We start from the raw sequence: 23,045 nt of genomic DNA on the forward strand, positions 1-23,045 counted from the left end.
TTGTCTCTCCGGTCGACTCCGTTTCTCGGGACGTGCAGTCCACATAAGTACACCGAGCACGGAATAATACCTGCCAACGATCTAATTCCGTTTACGTGACAGGCGGTGCAAAGCAGGGCTGCAAAGTTGTCGCTGTCTGTAGACCAGACCGGAACAACGGCATTAGCAGTACGTCATCTCACCGCTTAACGCCTGATGATTAGGTAACCCTACTGACACTGCTGTATCGCGTGGAGCCTGTGTGCCCCATTGGATGCAGATGTTTCGCTTCACGATGATGCAAATGTAGCACTGGTTTTAACATTTTGTACTGTGTCTCATCTTCTATACAAGTTGTAGAAGACCGTAATGTCTATGAAGGATATATAAAATGCATATTTGAACCATCACCTGTTTTTATTTTAAACCCAAATTCTACCGGTTTCGGTCTTGGGCCATCTTCAAGGATGAAGGGTTAAAATTGTTTAAGCCACCATATTGCATGAGTCATTACTTGAAATGTGTAGTGCATGCCATGAATGTAAATTTATGACACAGGACTTCTAAACCAGCAGTACTGCTCTGTATACATTTAGTATTCGGATGTTTGCTTTTAAAGTCCTGTGTCATATATTTACATACATGGCATGCACTACACATTTTAGGTAATGACTAATGCAATATCGTGGCTTAAATCATTTTAACCCTTCATCATGAAGACGGTACTAGATCGAAACCGGTAGGACAACTAAAGTTCCAAATATACATTCTATACATTACATAAGGGCTGTTGGCAGTCACCTTCTAAAAATGTTCTATTAAGGATGACTGGTTCGTTCTTTCTCTCTATCTCTATCTCTCTCTCTCTCTCTCTCTCCCTCCCTCCTCCGTCTCTCTCTATCTCTCTCTCTCTCTCTCTCTCTCTCTCTCTCTCTCTCTCTCACACACACACACACACACACACACACACACACACACACACACACAGACATCTCAATCAGGCTACAACACCATGAGACAATGGCCACATGTGTGTGAGTTGTGGCTGTGTGAATGTGGGTGTGTTTTCTATTGTAGGAGCAATATATTGTCCAAAATCTTTAATATTTTAGCAGTTTTTTTCATTGTGTCTGTGTGCAACTGAATGAAGTTTAGGAGCTTACAAAGTTACTTCAGACTGTGCTGTCTGTACTGTGTACTTCTATGTGATTATGTGGGCCGATGAGATTGGAAATGGCACCTTGTGGTGTATATTTCATTAAGGATTTCTAATGACATTAGTCTCAAAATAGTTTCATTAGAGCTGCAAAAGCTGCTATGTTGATCGCCCTAACGGGTAGCCGTATCTTGTTATCGTTTGATGGCACACACCGCACAGACTTGGAATTGAGTCCGACACATAAATACAGTGAGCGCAGATCATGAACTAAACGTCACTATCTCACCTCCTCTCTTAGATCTTACGAGAATTTCTTACTTCACCAGGGTCCGAAATTATGACAACGGAGGCGAACGTCGTGGCATAAGTATGAATTTATGACCTACGCTACTGTTTTATATTTATTTTCATTTTTTCTGAAGCGTCTTCCAGACTGTTTGAGTAACTCTTCTTAATATTGAAACCTCGTCCTGGTAGAATATGAGCTTCTTCGTTAAAAACAAAGAAATAACTTCTTCGTGTAAAAGAGTAATATAAACTCCTCGTTCAAACGAAAACACACTCCTGGAAATTGAAATAAGAACACCGTGAATTCATTGTCCCAGGAAGGGGAAACTTTATTGACACATTCCTGGAGTCAGATACATCACATGATCACACTGACAGAACCACAGGCACATAGACACAGGCAACAGAGCATGCACAATGTCGGCACTAGTACAGTGTATATCCACCTTTCGCAGCAATGCAGGCTGCTATTCTCCCATGGAGACGATCGTAGAGATGCTGGATGTAGTCCTGTGGAACGGCTTGCCATGCCATTTCCACCTGGCGCCTCAGTTGGATCAGCGTTCGTGCTGGACGTGCAGACCGCATGAGACGACGCTTCATCCAGTCCCAAACATGCTCAATGGGGGACAGATCCGGAGATCTTGCTGGCCAGGGTAGTTGACTTACACCTTCTAGAGTACGTTGGCTGGCACGGGATACATGCGGACGTGCATTGTCCTGTTGGAACAGCAAGTTCCCTTGCCGGTCTAGGAATGGTAGAACGATGGGTTCGATGACGGTTTGGATGTACCGTGCACTATTCAGTGTCCCCTCGACGATCACCAGTGGTGTACGGCCAGTGTAGGAGATCGCTCCCCACACCATGATGCCGGGTGTTGGCCCTGTGTGCCTCGGTCGTATGCAGTCCTGATTGTGGCGCTCACCTGTACGGCGCCAAACACGCATACGACCATCATTGGCACCAAGGCAGAAGCGACTCTCATCGCTGAAGACGACACGTGTCCATTCGTCCCTCCATTCACGCCTGTCGCGACACCACTGGAGGCGGGCTGCACGATGTTGGGGCGTGAGCGGAAGACGGCCTAACGGTGTGCGGGACCGTAGCCCAGCTTCATGGAGACGGTTGCGAATGGTCCTCGCCGATACCCCAGGAGCAACAGTGTCCCTAATTTGCTGGGAAGTGGCGGTGCGGTCCCCTACGGCACTGCGTAGGATCCTACGGTCTTGGCGTGCATCCGTGCGTCGCTGCGGTCCGGTGCCAGGTCGACGGGCACGTGCACCTTCCGCCGACCACTGGCGACAACATCGATGTACTGTGGAGACCTCACGCCCCACGTGTTGAGCAATTCGGCGGTACGTCCACCCGGCCTCCCGCATGCCCACTATACGCCCTCGCTCAAAGTCCGTCAACTGCACATACGGTTCACGTCCACGCTGTCGCGGCATGCTACCAGTGTTAAAGACTGCGATGGAGCTCCGTATGCCACGGCAAACTGGCTGACACTGACGGCGGCGGTGCACAAATGCTGCGCAGCTAGCGCCATTCGACGGCCAACACCGCGGTTCCTGGTGTGTCCGCTGTGCCGTGCGTGTGATCATTGCTTGTACAGCCCTCTCGCAGTGTCCGGAGCAAGTATGGTGGGTCTGACACACCGGTGTCAATGTGTTCTTTTTTCCATTTCCAGGAGTGTAAATCTATCTCGTCTTGATAAGCAAATAAACGTTATTACGTGGTGAAAAGGTGATACTGCAGGTTACTCTGTAAAACAACAATAAAAACAACCAATAGCAACCCTTCTTGAAAACCCAACTAAAACATTTTGGGACAAAACAAAGTACAAAGGATCTTCATGACAGCTAATAAATCTTTTCTTGTTAAAAAAAGAAAGAAAAAAAGAAAACAATACTACTCTTCCCGAAGAGTAAAAAACTACTTGTATTGGAATCTCAGTCTACTCTACTGGGAAAGGATTCTAGAAAATGGCAGAAGAAGTCCTTATATTTTTGTTGCAACTTGTTTTTAACGACCAGTGTTGCTGAATGAAATAGTCTCTAAGGACCATTGTGCCCGGTGTTGAAATCTTAAGCACGTAAGAGACGAAATGAGCCACGAACCACAGACAGCTGTCTCGCGTTGCAGTCGGATAGAATTCCCAGATTGGTCGTAATCTGTACTCTTGTAATATTGCTGACGTTGCCATGGGGGTAGCCAGTCTTTTACGGATCGACGACCACATTTAGATCGACTAACACGAAACGGTGATCTAGGGTCTCTTGTGGAGCGCGCTTAATGCAATATGGGTCCGGTACTACTCCGGTTCGAAACAGATTCTCACGCGTTCCCACTACGTCATCGACAACTACCACCGCAACCTGACACTGGTGGGCAGAAAAGTTTAATGTTTATTAAGCCATGCACGCACCCAGCTCTTTCTGGGATGAACGATTTCTCTAGAATGTGTGGGAGGTAATTCGAAGAATCTCCTGTATAATGTAGCCGTGGTCAGTTGGCGCAAAAGGGAAGATTGTGTGTCTGAGGTGAACTGTACGCAACGCGGATAATCTAAATCTGGAAACCTCGTCAATGCGATGTCACTGCGTTAAGAAAAATCATAAAATTTACTGGTATGTTGCATAATGATTGAGAGAAGTGTTGTTGGTGGGCATACTTCGATGGCTATTCGGGAAATAAGGTCCGATCGGCCGCAAAGGAAACCGCTGTAAAAATGAAAAATGTTTTATTTTCAACACTTAGCTACATCTTCCGGGTTCTTCTCTACACATTCGCCGCTCCACTTAGACATTTATCGTAGCGTTGTATCGACTTTCCAAAACCCTCTTCAGAGAAGGTAGCCACCTACACTTTCCGCCATTTCTCTACGCTAGTCTACAACTCATTGTTCGTGCCAAAATGTTTCTCCATAGCCAGAGGTTCAGGTAACCAAAGATGAAACTCAGGGGGAGCCAATTACTGGCTGTGCTGACGATCAAACACTTCCTGTCTAAAACGCTGCAGGAGCATCTTCATTGCCGCTGCAGACTGCGGCTGAGAATTGGAAGAAGGAAACGCATGCCAGTCATGTTATGTGGGCTCAGTTACAGCCGTAATCGTTCACCAGGCCCTCATACTTGTTGGGAGACCCTATTTTCTAGGCGTCTTTACGTTCTCACTGTGCGCTCGGAGGAGATAGAGAAGATCCAAAGAAGAGCGGCGCGTTTCGTCACTGGGTTATTTGGTAACCGTGATAGCGTTACGGAGATGTTTAATAAGCTCAAGTGGCAGACTCTGCAAGAGAGGCGCTCTGCATCGCGGTGTAGCTTGCTCGCCAGGTTTCGAGAGGGTGCGTTTCTGGATGAGGTATCGAATATATTGCTTCCCCCTACTTATACTTCCCGAGGAGATCACGAATGTAAAATTAGAGAGATTAGAGCGCGCACGGAGGCTTTCAGACAGTCGTTCTTCCCGCGAACCATACGCGACTGGAACAGGAAAGGGAGGTAATGACAGTGGCACGTAAAGTGCCCTCCGCCACACACCGTTGGGTGGCTTGCGGAGTATCAATGTAGATGTAGCAGATGTAGATGTAGAACTGAAAAGAGCGATGTGACGCGATCGCTAAGAGACGTTGCCAAGTGCATCTGTGCAAAGCTTCATCGTTTTCCATTTCGCACCCGATCAGACCTTGCTTTCTGAAAAGCTCTAGTAGTAATTTTTCGGACGAAATAGGGTGGCTTTTGTTCACGGCTGGATTTACATTGGGCCTACAGAAATGCATGACGATTTCGTACAAGTTCCCGACAGGCGATACGAGGCATTTTATATGTTACTTCTTTTTTTGCTAGTGTCTCGTTGCTGTTAGTGGTGGAGTAGACCTTGAATATCGCAACAAACAAGTTGATTTCAATCTCGCTCCGAGATGAGAACCTAAAAATAATGGTTCATATTTCTTTTTAACAATTACGGAGGTAGTAGCTTCCGTATGAGCTTCGAATGTATTTACAGACGTACTGACCGGCTTTGTCTTTTTGTTTCAGACGTTTTGCGTGGTCTCCAAGAGGTTCCGCAAGAACTACATCCACCGCTTCACGGCGACGAACTCGTTCTTCATCTTCTCGCCGTGGAACTCGTTCCGGCGCACGTGTATATTCCTCTCCACGAACCAGTACTTCGACTACGTGGTGATGGCCACCATCTTGCTCAACTGTGTCTTCCTTGCCATGACCGAGACCGTAGAGGAGGCCGAGTAAGTGAAGGCCGTTGCACTACTTCTCTTGCATGACAAAACTGTTTTCGTGTCAATTATGATTTTTTACTGCCATATCAAAAGCTGGATTTCTTTTGTAGTGCCTACAAATACGTCAGAAGCAACTGGACAGTCACAATTCATCTTTGTCACAAACATTTACAAACAGTAGTTATGTGAGGTGAACATTCTCGTGTAAACTAATACCAGTTTTTACTAATTCTCATTACAGCACATTATTCAACAAACCCCGCTAAGGGTGATCTCTGGAATGTGGGAAGAAGTCAAAGATGTACATTATATTTAATGTAAGTGCAATACGATGAAATGATTTAACACTACGAAAGACTTTTGTATACTGTGCTAACGTTACATACAAAATAACCTAACACATAATGTTAACAGTTTCTGTGAAGATACTCTTCAGTGCAGTAGGAGCAATTGTCCAACACAAGGTCCTTCGATTCAGTCCTAAACTCCACCATATTACCCACATGACATCTGATACACTGTGGCAGGTTGTTGAATGCGTGTGTATCCATGTATCTGACTCCTTTCGGTAGTAATGTTAAGCCCTTGAAGTCTATGTATAGGTTGTTTTTGATCTTATTGCTATATCCACACTTTTCACTATTTCTTTGAGAAAAGAAAACTGTTGTGAATGATAAAGGATATTTTTGTATATATATTATTAAGCAGTTGTCAAAATACCAAAATTTTTGAAGAGATCTCTCCAGGATGCTTTGAAATTAACACAAGACATAATTCTTATAACACATTTACGTATTCTGAAAATAATGTTACTGTATGTTGACTTTCTTCAAAAAATTATTTCATAGCTCATTAGTGAAGGAAAATATACAGTCAAAACAAGTCTCTTCAGCTTTAAATCACAAACGTATCTACTGCAAACATAACTGATCTAATAGACTTCATTAATTCTAGTCAGTGGTCTTTCCATCTATCAGCAATCTAAAAAACTCTTCGTACCTCTATTTCATTGTTTACACACTAAAAACACATATAAACTTAATGGTTATACACTCTATCATGGATATAAAGAAACTGAACATTGTGCCATTAAAGTTAAACCTAGGTAACATGTAAAAATTTGAATGAACATTAAATTCCCTTTTACAGAGTCTAATATATTTACAAACACGTTTAGAGGTTTGATTGTTGAAATAACTTAGTGAGAAGTGATAAGTAGTTTTGAGATACTCTTTTAGAGTGTCTGCTCTCTGGTTTTGTATCTTACACATCTCGTTTAAACATGCAATATCACATGCCATATATCCGCTTCAGGTGCACTGTAATCAAAATTCGGTGAGTAATCACGTGACATTCCAGCTGTCGTTCATTATTCAGGGATTGTTACCTGTTTAGGAAACTAGGTAAGTTCATCAGATTACCATGGCTCCCAACTTGTATTACTATCGACCTGATGGAAAAAGATATTACACGTGCTGTTCTCTTCTAAACGAGAAACCAACGCCACTTTCTTCAACATCATAAATATATTTGTTTCCTCCTTAGAAACAGTTGGACTTGGAAGAAGTGGGTCATCTGTGTAATGCTTGTACTTTTAAAGTGATATCCTTATAGCCTAAGAGAAAAAAAGCAAAAATATTTTCAAACATCAGAAAACTTTAAAGATCGATGCTAAGACTGAACAAAGGAATCCAGAATGTTGGCAACAAAGGACAAAAATATGTGTGTACTGGAGCAATCGGAAATAAACTTCGAATTTCTGCTAACAAGGAAAGCAAAACATGGTCTGAATAAGCATCATTGAAGTGGTAAGATTTAACGGGTGGAGCAGTATTATATACTTCCAAAGAATTAGGGACAGAATGACTGACATAGAGGAATGTTTAATGAACCGCTAGTTGCATGTGAAGTACCGTGGAAAAATGTGTTCACTTTGTTGTTTCATCCGTTTTTCAATTATAACATGAGTAGTGACCACGACTACAATGTTCATTTTATTAAATTTAAACAATTTTACTATATTGTAATTTGTGAATGGTCAGCTTATAGTCATACTCACAAAACAAATCAAGTATGCCTTGCCTGCAAATTGACGATGTCCATATCATTTATATAGAAATCGTGCTAATGGCCTATGGAACATTTAACTGACGAAGAAACTACCTGTCACAGGGAATATTGATGAAAGTAGGACTGACAGCAGCTGCTGTTATTAATCGTAGGTGCTTATTCGACTCAACTCAGAGTGTAGTGAATCCCAAGTTACTTCTTTTACTATTCGACGAAAAGCCTATACGACTCAAGAAAGATAGTTTTAAATTTTTATTATAAGTCAAGGACCTGAGGTGAAACACAGGAAAACTAGAAAATCTAAATGTGGATTAGTACTTAATAAAATTCCAGTGCATTAAGGATATCACAAACTTTTTGAGCCGCGGCATAATGAACGAAATGAGTACTGGTCGTAAATTTTCGATGCAATAGTATGGTTTTTTTTCCAGGTGGACTTAAACTAGTCTTGCAAAAAAGCCTTCAAAAGGGCATCGCTATTTCGAACACACCCGTTTCAGGTTGTTTCTGGCGAACGACTTGTGACACCATGCTAACTCACCTTTTCTGTGCATAATCTGTGGGTGTCTCGGCGCTACTAGCAGTTCAGTAGAATTCTGAAAATCGCTGCACAGGAATTTTAGATAAATCACGCTCAGTCCTGAGCACTTGGAACTAATCGTCCATACTTGTTTCTAATCGCCAATGAGGCAGTGACCTCGACATGATCTTCGAATTTACCTCCAAACAAAATAATCAGCCTGGGATGTTTTCTGCCTGTAAAAACTTCAAAACTCATTAAACTGAATCGTTAAGAATTTTTATCAACGTAGAAAAAGCAGTGAATTACAATTCGCTGGCCATTGACTTGAGTGCAACAACCATATATGGCTATCACAAATTATCAAACTTCACCGATATCTCGTCACGACAACAAGAAACAAACACACAGACTTCGTTCTACCCAACAGTTGCCATCAGGGTGAAGACTGGACGCTGGACAGGTGGTGGGGAAAATACGGAACTCCAAAACCACAATACGTTACCATGTCTAATATAGTGTAGGAAAGCCACTGGCATTCAAAACAGCTTCTAGTCGTCTCGTAATGGATAAATACAGCTGCCATAAGGTTTTCAAGGGAATCTTACACCGTTCGTCTGCAAAATAACGACAAGCTCAGGTAACGATATTGGAGGAGATAGGGATCACGCTCCCTTCTCTCCAAAGTCGATCACAAAGGCTCAAAAATATTGAGATCCGTTGATTTTGGTGGCCAGGGGAGATGCGACAATTCATCCTCGTGCGCACAGAACCTGTTCTGGGCGACGTGAACTGTGAGAATATGGCCCTCTCGTCTAGAAACACAATATCACCACTGGGGTACAAATATTGTACCATGGGATGGACCTGAGGAGCCAAAATGGTCACATAATCCCTGGCAGTAATGAGACGTTGAGAAGCATTCTTGGGCCCTCGGAACACCACGATATGTCTGACCAAACAATCACTGAACCTCAGCCATGTTTCACTCTCGACAGCAAGCAGTCTCCGTCGGGAACTGCGTACGCCACACATAAACTCAGCCAGAAGTTGGAAACAGCGTGACACAAGACTCACCCAATCAAACGACTTCCTTCCGTTGCTGCACAGCCCAGGTTGTGAAGGGGGTACCCCTCTTTGAACGCATAAAAATAGTTGAATTTCGTTTTTTTTTTTTCAATGAGAATATAAAGCAATGGTAAATCTGATGATACAGTTTCATTCCTCGCACTTTTGTCTTTAAGAAATCATTTTTGCGTCCACGTTGGACGTTTCCTGTAACCGCTGCACCAGGTGAAAGGACCCCCTGCAACTGGAACATTGGTCATCAGCGGGAATTCCTGAATCCCTCCGAATGGACATCTAACTAAATAATATTGTGTATGTCATTTCCAATATATTTTCTATCAGCATGCATAGGATAACTAAAACATGGTAAGCTGTAACAAAATAGTGTCGTATTGAAACAAATGTCATTTTCTTCGCCCACTAAATCGAGACAAAAGCGTGCACCGAAAGAAGACTTTTGAAGTTATCGCAAAACGGGTATGAACGCTGATACAGAATTCAATTTAGAATGTCGGCACCAAATAAATCCTGATAAAAATCGTATACGTCGTTCTCAAGTGATTTTTCAAGCCAATTTAAAAAATACAGTTTCGATAAAAAAGCGTTTAAAGCTTTGGGTTACATTTCCTGTAGTTAAGTTACCTCTAGTCAGCCATCCCTTTCCCACACAGCAATCCTTCCATATCCAAAAGGAGGTCCTCCTCCATCTCCTTATTGGCCATGGTGGTGCTGCGGGCCTCTTTGACAGCTTCTGTCATCCACTGCTCCGCTCGCTCGATACGCTTTTCGTCTGTTCCTGTTCAGAAGTTGTAATATGCTGATCCGATTTCAAGTTCTGACACTTTCATGATTGCCATAATGCCTGTTAGGCGGTCGTTGAAATTACATGCTGCCACGCCGACCGTGATGACGACTATTTTTTCCCACTGTGAATGGTTTTCGGGGCCACTTTTTAACAAATCACCGTGTAACTCGATAAAGGTTTTTCTGTCATTTTCAGAGAGGACTACCCCCTCACGGCTTCGCCACTACGTTTGCCTTTTACGTGCATTTGCATCAGTGATGTGTGATTTTGGAATTCGAGTTCGCCGTGCAGTTCGCAGCATATGGAGCTGCCTTCGTGTTGTTTTGTGTTGACTGGGTTCGCGACTACGACCTTCAGCTCAGCAGTGATTTTTGCCGCTGTAGTCCCCCAATTTTTCGTCGCAGTCATCTTGAACGACCGTCTGTCAAGATCACACAACACGCGCTATCGTCCGCGTTGTGACTTAGAGGATGCTTCCCGCTTTTCCTATGCGCCTTCGATACGTTGCCTCTTGAAACACCAAACACTTAGGCTACCTTTTCTTACGGAAGCGTCCATCATACGAGCGCCTATAATTTTCCAGCGTTCGAAATCACTTAGCTCCGACACAGTGCACTCAGAACAACACAGAGTGCTGTCCTGGCCACGACTGACGCTTGCAACGTATTGAGGGCGTTTCACAGGCGCCGTTCGGGGTCAAATACAGGGTGTTTCAAAAAAGACTTTACAACTTGGAAAATTCATATAAATTAATTCATAGTACCTACAAAGGTAATTGTAGTGTCAGTTTTGAGGGAAATACATCAAGTTTTGTCTCGCGTAGTCCGCTAGTGCCGACCCGCACCGTAAAGAGCGCTAGCGTCAGCTGCGTTAAGGGGCTCCGGAACGCCCTATACTTGCAATGTTAAAATAACGCTTATAAATTACGTCTTTCCTCACAAAGTATTTGAGGTAGGAAGTTGTACTTTTTACAGATTATTTATTGGAATATGGGCTACAACTTAACACAGCGATTTTACAAAATTTTAGTTCAGTTATTAAAGATGATTTTTTTTCAATTGTAATTAAAATTAACAACCTTTTTTTGCCATTTTTTATTTATATATTCAAAAATATACAGTTTTTTCGAAAAAGGCTGTGTTAAATTATGCAGAAGGTACTGTGTAATATTTACTGAAAGTTTGAAACAAATACACTCCTGGAAATGGAAAAAAGAACACATTGACACCGCTGTGTCAGACCCACCATACTTGCTCCGGACACTGCGAGAGGGCTGTACAAGCAATGATCACACGCACGGCACAGCGGACACACTAGGAACCGAGTGTTGGCCGTCGAATGGCGCTAGCTGCGCAGGATTTGTGCACCGCCGCCGTCAGTGTCAGCCAGTTTGCCGTGGCATACGGAGCTCCATCGCAGTCTTTAACACTGGTAGCATGCCGCGACAGCGTGGACGTGAACCGTATGTGCAGTTGACGGACTTTGAGCGAGGGCGTATAGTGGGCATGCGGGAGGCCGGGTGGACGTACCGCCGAATTGCTCAACACGTGGGGCGTGAGGTCTCCACAGTACATCGATGTTGTCGCCAGTGGTCGGCGGAAGGTGCACGTGCCCGTCGACCTGGGACCGGACCGCAGCGACGCACGGATGCACGCCAAGACCGTAGGATCCTACGCAGTGCCGTAGGGGACCGCACCGCCACTTCCCAGCAAATTAGGGACACTGTTGCTCCTGGGGTATCGGCGAGGACCATTCGCAACCGTCTCCATGAAGCTGGGCTACGGTCCCGCACACCGTTAGGCCGTCTTCCGCTCACGCCCCAACATCGTGCAGCCCGCCTCCAGTGGTGTCGCGACAGGCGTGAATGGAGGGACGAATGGAGACGTGTCGTCTTCAGCGATGAGAGTCGCTTCTGCCTTGGTGCCAATGATGGTCGTATGCGTGTTTGGCGCCGTGCAGGTGAGCGCCACAATCAGGACTGCATACGACCGAGGCACACAGGGCCAACACCCGGCATCATGGTCTGGGGAGCGATCTCCTACACTGGCCGTACACCACTGGTGATCGTCGAGGGGACACTGAATAGTGCACGGTACATCCAAACCGTCATCGAACCCATCGTTCTACCATTCCTAGACCGGCAAGGGAACTTGCTGTTCCAACAGGACAATGCACGTCCGCATGTATCCCGTGCCACCCAACGTGCTCTAAAAGGTGTAAGTCAACTACCCTGGCCAGCAAGATCTCCGGATCTGTCCCCCATTCAGCATGTTTGGGACTGGATGAAGCGTCGTCTCACGCGGTCTGCACGTCCAGCACGAACGCTGGTCCAACTGAGGCGCCAGGTGGAAATGGCATGGCAAGCCGTTCCACAGGACTACATCCAGCATCTCTACGATCGTCTCCATGGGAGAATAGCAGCCTGCATTGCTGCGAAAGGTGGATATACACTGTACTAGTGCCGACATTGTGCATGCTCTGTTGCCTGTGTCTATGTGCCTGTGGTTCTGTCAGTGTGATCATGTGATGTATCTGACCCCAGGAATGTGTCAATAAAGTTTCCCCTTCCTGGGACAATGAATTCACGGTGTTCTTATTTCAATTTCCAGGAATGTATGTTTGGAAGATCCTTAGAAAACATGTAATTAGTATGAGAAAATAAAAGTTTTGGGAATCGAGCGACAAAGATTGGATTAACTTTTTAGTGCATTCCAGGTCCATAGGATGGATTATCTTCATCCTCTGCAAACTCCTCCTCCAGCTTCCTCTTGTACCTCCTCCTGTTTACTCTTGCTTGTATTTCTAGACTCTTTACAGCCCTGTCTGCAGCCCGAAGGCGTTCCTTGTCTAAAGCAAGCATCGCTCGTACCATGTTAGAACCTATCTCCATTTCCAAATACCTTGCACCTTACAATGTTGCCATCATTGAAAGTCGCAACAGCATCATACACACCAAAGTGAAGTGTTTCTATTCCAACAAATACAGTCTTGGGGATTCTCGACCGTATAACACTATTTACTCTTTCATTGGGGTTTTGAGTTTTTCCGTGAATACACTTTTTCAACAGTTCAGGTGCTGCTAAGTCTCTGAAAATAGGTTTAGCCACAACACATACTTTATCTCACATCACTAAAATGTACCTGATGAACACGGACGTTAATAATAACACCATTTGACAGCAGTTTAACAGCGCCACAGTGGGTCACGCCCATGTAGAACACATTTCAAAAAAAATTTTAAAATAGTTGTAGTCTTCGGAATTGAATAAATTATATATCTGTTAAAGTAGTCTGCAGATTCAGAAAACGCAAAAAAGTAAAAATTAAACTTTTCATGATTTTGAGCCTTTCCGGAGCCCCTTAAAGATGGGTGTCTTCACTGGACCCGAGCTTGCTAGCTGTGTGTTTTGGTTTGAAGAATCGAAGTCGACGACAACAGTTCAGCGTAATTCCAGTACCAAGTGCACTAAAGATCCTCCTAGTAGGCCTACAATTTATGAGTGGCGTAAGTGTTTTGTAGAAACAGAGTGATCTGTAAGACGTGGGAAATCACATCTGGCGACGTCTTTGAGCGAGTGAGACAACGCTTTGTCAACAGCCCCACGAAATCGACCCGGCGTGCGTCTCGCGAACTGCGAATCCCTCATACGACTGTTTGGTGTGTGTTGAGAAACCGTTTGCATTTGAAACCGTACAGACTGACAATCCTGCAGGCAATAAAATAAAATTGCTCGCAAGAACTTCTGTGCGGATATGTTAAATCGATTACATGAAGATGAACATTTCTTTGATAAAATCGTCTTTTCTGACAAGTAATCTTTTCACTCAAGCGGCAAGATTAACACAAGTAAGAGTACGATTTGGGGCAATGAAAATACACATCAAACATTGCAAAATGCTCGTGCTAGCCCTAAACTGAACGTTTTTTGTGCATTGACAAGTACAAAATGTACGGCCCTTTTTTTTGCGTGAGAGAACCATCAACGGGATAATGTACCTGGCTATGTTACAACAGTTTTTGATACCACAGTTCGATGAGGATGATGGACTGTGCGGCTGGTCCCGGCGAAGGTTCGAGTCCTCCCTCGGTCATGGGTGTGTATGTTTGTCCTTAGGATAATTTAGGTTAAGTGGTGTGTAAGCTTAGGGACTGACGACCTTAGCAGTTAAGTCCCATAAGATTTCACACACATTTGAACTTTTTTTTATGAGGATGACAAAGAACCGAATGTTTACTTCATGCATGATAGTGCACTCCCTCCTCCCCCCCCCCTCTTCCTACTTGGCTGACATCCGGGATTTCCTCAGCGACTGCTTTCCAGGTCAATGGATTGGCCGTCATGCGCCAACTGCAAGGTCCCCAAGTTCCCCAGACCTGAAACCACTCGATTTTTTTTATAGGGATTAATCAAGGATATTATGTTTGTACCTAATGTGCTGGCTTCTGTACCTGAACTTACAGCAATTGTTTACGCCGCCACTGAGCAGGTTACACCCACAATGCTACAGCGAGTTTGGGAAGAAATTAACTTCCGATGCGGCGTGTGCAGGATGACTAACGGAAACCACATACGATATCTTTAGTTTAAAGTAAACAAACTTGATGTGTTTCCCTACAAAATAACACTAAACCCCGCACTATATCTTCTTTCAATAAACTTATATGAATTTTTACAGTTGTGAAGTCCTTTTTGAAAGACCCTGTCAACAGAGTCACCTGCAAAATTAAGGTAGCATCTGAGTTTATGTTCAAGCATAGATTTGTTGCGCTGTTTCCGTATTTTTGTCCAAGACCTGTAACAATCCGCGTGTCTTCTTAATAGCGTGATCTCGCAAAAGTACGTTCCTGGTGGGTTCCGTGTGCTTCAGATCTATATACACCACTTAATATCTCTAAGAAACAAAACTGCACTCCTTTCGGTGAAGAATCTTCAAATCGGTAGACACGAGTCAATTCTCCGCACGAAGACATTATTAATAAAAATCGTCAACCTCGCTGTCACTCGCGCAACAGTTTTAAAAACTCGTAATTCTGACACAACTTACAACTGACCTGCACCAATCCCAAGCTTTTGCGTAAATTCTAGAAGTTCAGAGTTGACTGGAAGCATGGAACGTTAAATATCTCAATTTAATCTCCAAGTGGCTCTTTGCAACGTTCTCTACAATTTTAATAATGACAAAAAGGGACTCGGAACTATAATAGGAACTGGAACACTCAAGTTTCCACAGAAACAATAGGTTTAATCCCACTTTAATAGAAACCCTTCGAGTTGCCTCTTCGACCAGCACGTCATTCAGCTATTAACTACTTCCGAATATTGTAATAACACGAGCCTGGACTATAGTTCGCACGGAAAGAGAATACCCCTGACTGTTAAAGTTGACTTGGCACGGTTTCCATAACTAATTGCACCCATTCCAATGATTTTCTAATGGTGCTCTGCCCGTCTTCTGCCGACAGATATATATTCCTCGCGATCTACACGGCGGAGATGATCATCAAGTCCATAGCGAAGGGCTTCATCCTGAACAAATACACGTACCTGAGGAACCCGTGGAACTGGCTCGACTTCGTGGTCATCACGTCGGGCTACGCCACCATCGGCATGGAGGTGGGCAACCTGGCCGGCCTGCGGACCTTCCGCGTGCTGCGGGCGCTCAAGACCGTCTCCATCATGCCAGGTAACTCCGTAACTGTAGGCGAGCGTCTCAGCCTCTCAGGACACTGTGGTGCTCCTGTTGCCAGCTTAGCTATCACGCCAGCCAACTAACGCAAACACGACACAGCTGTCCCAAGGTAACCGTGTGTAAGTAGGCTGTTTAGGTTCTTATATTGGTAACGCCGCCGCCACGTAGCGCTCTCTGTATGAAAATCACTGGCTGTGCTGTGTGCAGTCTGTGGCTAGTTTGCATTGTTGTCTGCCATTGTAGTGTTGGGCAGCTGGACGTGAACAGCGCGTAGCGTTGCGCAGTTGGAGGTGAGCCGCCAGCAGTGGTGGATGTGGGGAGAGAGATGGCGGAGTTTTGTAATTTGTCATGAACTGCTATATATATTATGACTATTAAGGTAAATACAATGTTTGTTCTCTATTAAAATCTTTCATTTGCTAACTATGCCTATCAGTAGTCAGTGCCTTCCGTAGTTTTAATCTTTTATTTAGCTGGCAGTAGTGGCGCTCGCTGTATTGCAGTAGTTCCAGTAACGAAGATTTTTGTGAGGTAAGTGATTTGTGAAACGTATAGGTTAATGTTAGTCAGGGCCATTCTTTCGTAGGGATTTTTTTGAAAGTCAGATTGCGTTGCGCTAAAAATATTTGTGCCAGTTTAAGCACAGTCATATATAATTTTTCAAAGGGGACGTTTAACTGTACCTTTCACAAATCACTTACCTCACAAAAATCTTCGTTACTGGAACTACTGCAATACAGCGAGCGCCACTACTGCCAGCTAAATAAAAGATTAAAACTACGGAAGGCACTGACTACTGATAGGCATAGTTAGCAAATGAAAGATTTTAATAGAGAACAAACATTGTATTTACCTTAATAGTCATAATATATATAGCAGTTCATGACAAATTACAAAACTCCGCCATCTCTCTCCCCACATCCACCACTGCTGGCGGCTCACCTCCAACTGCGCAACGCTACGCGCTGTTCACGTCCAGCTGCCCAACACTACAATGGCAGACAACAATGCAAACTAGCCACAGACTGCACACAGCACAGCCAGTGATTTTCATACAGAGAGCGCTACGTGGCGGCGGCGTTACCAATATAAGAACCTAAACAGCCTACTTACACGTGACATACGAGGGTGCAGAGCTATCCACCATGCCACTTAACTATGGCAGATTAGGAAGCTTGACTGTGACTCGTAAATACTTGTACGATGCGAGTTACTCAGAATATTCACCAGTAATTTTGTAATCGGTTACTATCGGGTTCTTTCTCATTCTTCTTGATCTAATCCATAATTAAAGAGAACTGCTCTTCATTAAACTAACTGGAAATTTTGTCCAAGTTTTTTTTTTTTCGTTACTATCGTTCAACGACCATATTTTCCCGAAGACAACAACGTCGTCAGCGAACAGTCATATTGTATTCGTGAACCAATCTGACAAATAGTTTATGTACACTGCCGGAATAAAACGCGACACCCTCAACGACTATGTTCAGTAGCACTTGGGTATAATATGTACATGCTGAGGGGTTGTAATGTTAGTTAGGTTGTAACCTCCCAACAGAAAAAAATAATTATAATATTCACTTTTATTGTAACCTCCCAACAGAAAAAATCTCGTTTAAGTTCCCAATAGAAAAATTTCTTTCCAATAATAAAATTTCAAGTTTTAATGTGACCTTCCATTAAAGACTGACTGCATATCGGGATTAATAAGTTTTGACGTCAGCAGCGCTTCGTCATTGCCCTGTGAAATCATCCTGAACAGCTGAAAAATTCTTACCTCACAATGATGTCGCCGGATAACACTATGTATATATCTGCTCCTATTAGAAATTTTTGGATAGCCCAGTGCAATGCTGGCCGCTAGATTTTCATTTGTAGGTAAAAAACTCGTTTTCTTTTGCTTAATCAACATGAGTATGCACTGGAAAAATTCGTAAGATCTCTAAACTCAGATAAATGATTGGCAAAAGTTTTCTTCAGAACAAAAGTTATTATTGAAACATTTCTGCAAGGAATTACATGGGGCTTTAACATTACAATTGTGGTTAAATCAGTTGTGGCAATTAACGTATGCGCGCGGCAATAAAAAACAAGCTTTTTTTCCCACATCGCTCAGGCACTGCCAGCGTTTTGCACAACCGGCCCAACCCAAGTCATCCGCTGGACCACCCTGTCACAACTGCAGAACTCAAGTACTCTGTGCGAACTGCAAAACACGACTGCTCTCTGCGAGCTACTAAACTCGACTTACTGCCAACACTGCTCTGACCTGCGATTCTATTGTAGCATAGATATTCCACATCGCAGGCCGCGAGTGAGCAATCCATCGAAATTACCTCTGCTCAAGTGCGTTAGCGAATAGTAATGAACCCTTAATGAACCCTGTGGTGTCACCGCCAGACACCACACTTGCTATGTGGTAGCCTTTATATCGGCCGCGGTCCGTTAGTATACGTCGGACCCGCGTGTCGCCACTATCAGTGATTGCAGAGCGAGTGCCACCACACGGCAGGTCTAGTCTAGAGAGACTCCCTAGCACTCGCCCCAGTTGTACAGCCGACTTTGCTAGCGACGGTTCACTGTCTACATACCCTCTCATTTGCCGAGACGACAATTTAGCATAGCCTTCAGCTACGTCATTTGCTACGACCTAGCAAGGCGCCATATTCAGTTACTTCCAGAATGTAGAATATTGTGAATCATGTACCGTCAAGAGCGACGTTCATCATTAATGGTTTAAAGTTAAGTATCAAACTAATTACGTCCGCTTTCTGAATTCTAATTCCTTGTCATGTTCCAGACCTCACGTCAGTATAGTTCTTCCCTCCTCACGCCAGTCTGCGTGAGCTAAAACGAGTGCATTTCGGCCTCCTCTAGTAACACGGTGTTGGCTCTTCTGCCAACACAACAAACCCCTTACAAGGTGTTGAGTTGGAGGTGAACAGTGTTTGCAACATTTATTCTCGGGTACAACCGTGCTCCACCGACGAGTACGTACTCCTATTGGAAAGCTTAAAGCATCTGAACGGGGTCAGATTGTGGGCGTGCAAGAAGCTGGATGGACGTATCGGCGGATTGCTGCACATGTTGGGCATAATGTATAGGTGGTGTCTCAGTGATTGCAGCAGTGGTCTGTAGAACATTTCCACGTCTGGAGACAAGCTTCTGGCTGTCTGCTTGGTACAGGCGCACGTCAAGGTCGATACATTGTGCGAGCAGTGGTGGCAGGCCGATCGTCATCTGGGCGCGCGTAGCTCCTGCTGTGTCACGAGGGACCACTGGGAACCGTCTTCTTGCAGCAGGATTTAGATCACATGTTCCTGTAGCCAGACTACCATACACATCAAGATTCCACCAAGAATGGCTGCTCCGGTGTTGTGAAGGAACGACGTGAAGAGTGGAATGCGGCTCTGTTGTCGTCAGCGATGATCGTAGGTTAAGTCTGTACGCGAGCAATGGACGCATGCTTGTACTGCGTGGACCTGTGAGCCGCCTATTTCCGGAGTGCATTCGCCCACCACATACAGGCCCCGTCCTAGACTTCCTGGTGTAGAAGGCCATCAGTTACAACTCGCTGTCACATTTGGTATTTCTGCAGGGTGAAGTAACCAGTGGCCGCTACATAGAATAGGCTGTTATCCCCGTGCCGCTGCCACTTCTTCGACCGCACCCGATATGCTCTTCTTGGTCGAAAACAACTGTCCTGGCCGGCGGGATCACCAGACCTCTTGGCAACTGAGACATGATGAAGCAGCGCGCAGACCCTGCAAGAATCATTGCCGAATTCCAACAAAAGGCGTGAGATGCTTGGGATAATCTATCGCAGGATGCCATTCGGCACCTTTACGACCATTTTCATATGAGAATACGTGGTGTTCCAAAAGTCTCTCCGCAGTGCCGTATGATTACTAGGGTTGTTTTTTAAGTAAGGGCCGTATTTATTTTTTTTAAATATACAAATACTTTTGTAAAAAAACTTTTATTTTCTGATTCTACACACTTTTACCTATTTTTCTACATAGTTGCCTTGTTTATTTAAGCACTTGTCATACCGTACAACTAAGTTTTTAATTCCCTCTTCAAAGAATTCGGCCGCCTGCTCCGACAGCCAAGAGTTCACGGCCGCTTTCACTTCACCAGGTACCGGAAAAGCTGAAAATCGCTAGGAGCAAGGTCGGGGCTGTATGGTGCATGGTCCAAAACTTCCCAGCCAAAAGAATCAATCAAATCCCGAGTCTTTTGAGAGGTGTGAGGCCTAGCGTTATCGTGCAGGATCAAAACTCCTTTTGTCAGCATGCCGCGCCTTTTGTTTTGAATTGCTCTGTGGAGCTTCTTTAGAGTTGCACAATAGGCATCTGAGTTGATTGTCGTTCCTCGTGGCATAAAGTCCACTAGCAAAACACAGCGTCGGTCCCAGAACACAGTTGCCATAATCTTGTGCTTTGACAGCGTCTGTTTGGCTTTGACCTTGACGGGTGAGGTTGTGTGTCGCCATTCCATCGATTGTCGCTTGCTTTTGGGAGTGATATTGGATACCCATGTTTCATCTCCAGTGACAATTTGACTCAACATGTCATCCCCTTCTTCCTCGTAACGAATCAGAAAGTGCAATGAAGTGGCAAATCTCTTCCCTTTGTGGTCCTCTGTGAGGAGTCTGGGTACCCACCGAGAACACAGTTTCTTAAAGTTTAGGTTTTCAGATACAATTTTGTACAAAACCGATCTTGAAACTTGTGGAAATTCCAAAGAAAGAGTGGAAATTGTGAATCTTCTGTCCTCACGAAACTTTGTTTCGACTGCAGCCACCAAATCATCAGTGATCACAGAGGGCCGGCCTGAGCGTTCTTCGTCATGGACGTTTTGACGGACATTTTTAAACTCTCTAACCCATTGACGCACTTTACCTTCACTCATTGCATTCAAGCCTTAAACTTCTGTTAACTGACGATGAATTTCTGCGAATTTCTCGCGGTAAAAAAACGTATCACTGACCGTATCTCACACGCGGCGGGCGATTCAATAATCGTAAACATTATAAAGTAGCACAGCGAAGCGTACACGTCAGCTACAGAGCTGCAACTTGCATCAGTGTGAACGGGAAGGATGCCGGCAAGTGGCGCGGTGGCTTGTTGCGGCGTTCGCGCGAACTACGGGACTATACGCGCGAACGGCCCTTACTTAAAAAACAACACTCGTATTAGCCGCGCGTGCCGTATGATTGTTCGCCTGCCTTGGTTACTTCCCTTCAAGTGAAAGCTCCCAACATTCCACTGTTTCGTTTATCTCAGCCAGCGTCAGTAGTATCGTTGGTGCGTGTCGTTTCGTGTTGACGTGAACGTTTCAGTTTAGTTCCTTTGTCCGTTTGTTTCACTTTTGTCACTGTTAAAATTCTGACCATTGAAGAACGTGTGTTTTTGTCGAACAAGTGCTCAAAGCTGGCGGTAAATACACAGTTTCAGTTCGTCAAACATTTAATTAAGATTTCCCGGAGACAACACTCCCACATCGCGATACTGTGCGACATTTGATTAACAAATTTTGAAGTACGGGTTCAGTGACAGATGCACCAAGAAGTAGTCATCCCAGCGTTTTGTCTGAGGATAAACTACTCGATATTTCAAATAGAATGTCCATAAGTCCAAACACGTCAGTAAGATAACTCGCCCAGGAAGTCGATGTTATGTCGGAACGGCCCGCGCAGCTGTAAGGAAAAAATTAGAACTTTTTACATACAAAGTGACAGTCGTGCAAGAACTGAAAAATACTGATCATGGCAAGAGACTGCATTATTGTCAATGGTTCAAAAATTTCTTTCAACAAAAAGGATGGGATATTCCTAATGAAACGGTTTTCAATGATGAGGCGTGGTTTCATTTATCCGGGTACATAAACTCGCAGCATTCTCGTATGTGGAGTACTGCAAATCCGTTGTGTGTTCATGAGGAACCACTTCATTCTGTGGAAATAGGAGTTTGGATTGCAATTTCTAGACGTAGGATTGTGGGTCCCATATTTTGCAACGAAACAATAAACCCACAACCATACTGCAGTGATATTCTGTACCCATTCATAGGACAACTTGTTTTAAGTGAAATACTGAACGGTTATTTTCAACAAGATGGTGCAACCGCGCATACACTCGCGTTTCAATTTCACTGCTTGCTGATGTTTTTGGTGATAGCATAATTTCACAGGGACTTTGGCCTCCACGATCCCCTGACCTAACAACACCTGACTTTTTCTTCTGGGTTGCAGAGAAAGCAAGTGTCTGTAAAAACCGCACAAAATCTATCGATGAATTGAAAACCGCAATATCCATTTTCACTGCTTCTGTTACAAAAGAAATGTTGCAGCTTGTGTTTGGAAACATTATTAGAAGAAATGAATTGTGCATTCAACAACAGGAGGACACATTCAACACTTAATGTGAAAACTTGTAAGTAAAAATGAATATTAAATAAATTAATAACTTGTATTTCACTGAGTTTCATTTTGGTATATTCACTGCGGCATAAGGTACGCGCGGCTAACAATCATATGGCACTGCGGAGGGACTTTTTGAACACCCCGTTCATGTCTGAGATGCTTGAGGGGCGGGAGTGGGGACTACACTGCGTACTGATGCGACTGTTTGGACATCCTTTTGCTTCGACACATGTGTTTCCTTTCGTATGGATTTGTTATCGTAAAACTCCTACAATTATAGCTAACTGTTACATCACTTGTCAATGAAATGACCTAGACCTTGAGGGTGCTGCATTTGTTTTTTCGGCACTGCATACTGCAAAACATTAAAGATTCTATTATACATCCTTGTTGGGGCACACCTCATGTTACTTTCATTTCTTTAGAATATTCTCCGTCCATTGTAAAGTACCTGGTGTATGATGAATCATCTCTGCTGGATGCATAACCTATGCAAGCAGGTTTTCGTCGAGCTGCACAGTGGTCACGTAAACGACACTCCTCTTGTTACCTCACGAGAAGAGGGCAAACCACAATTTAGGGTCAAGAATCATGAATGGTGTTTCGGTCGGGTCGTATATCACTACCTCCCGCCCTCCAAGTCAGAGATGCATGATTTTACGTGCAAGAAGTGCTGGTCGGGTTGTTGGAAAGTCAAAGGTTGACCATCCGTGGAGGAGAGAGAGAGGAGATTAGTGTTTTAACGTCCCGTCGACAACGAGGTCATTAGAGACGGAGCGCAAGCTCAGGTTAGGGAAGGAT

General features: G+C 44.2%; 1 protein-coding gene across 1 annotated transcript in view; it reads left to right on the forward strand.

Annotated features, from left to right (window-relative positions):
• Window positions 1-5,452: 5,452 nt before the first annotated feature.
• The window catches only part of LOC126191195 (sodium channel protein 60E-like), a 339,817-nt gene continuing 322,224 nt past the window's right edge, over window positions 5,453-23,045 (forward strand). The window contains exons 1-2 of the mRNA XM_049931990.1: window positions 5,453-5,673; window positions 15,592-15,812. Coding sequence (XP_049787947.1) covers window positions 5,612-5,673; window positions 15,592-15,812 — 283 coding nt within the window. The 5' untranslated portion in view covers window positions 5,453-5,611. The remainder of the gene's footprint in view (window positions 5,674-15,591; window positions 15,813-23,045) is intronic.

Source organism: Schistocerca cancellata, chromosome 6, assembly GCF_023864275.1.
Source record: "Schistocerca cancellata isolate TAMUIC-IGC-003103 chromosome 6, iqSchCanc2.1, whole genome shotgun sequence".
In the NCBI taxonomy this organism is placed as follows: domain Eukaryota; kingdom Metazoa; phylum Arthropoda; class Insecta; order Orthoptera; family Acrididae; genus Schistocerca; species Schistocerca cancellata.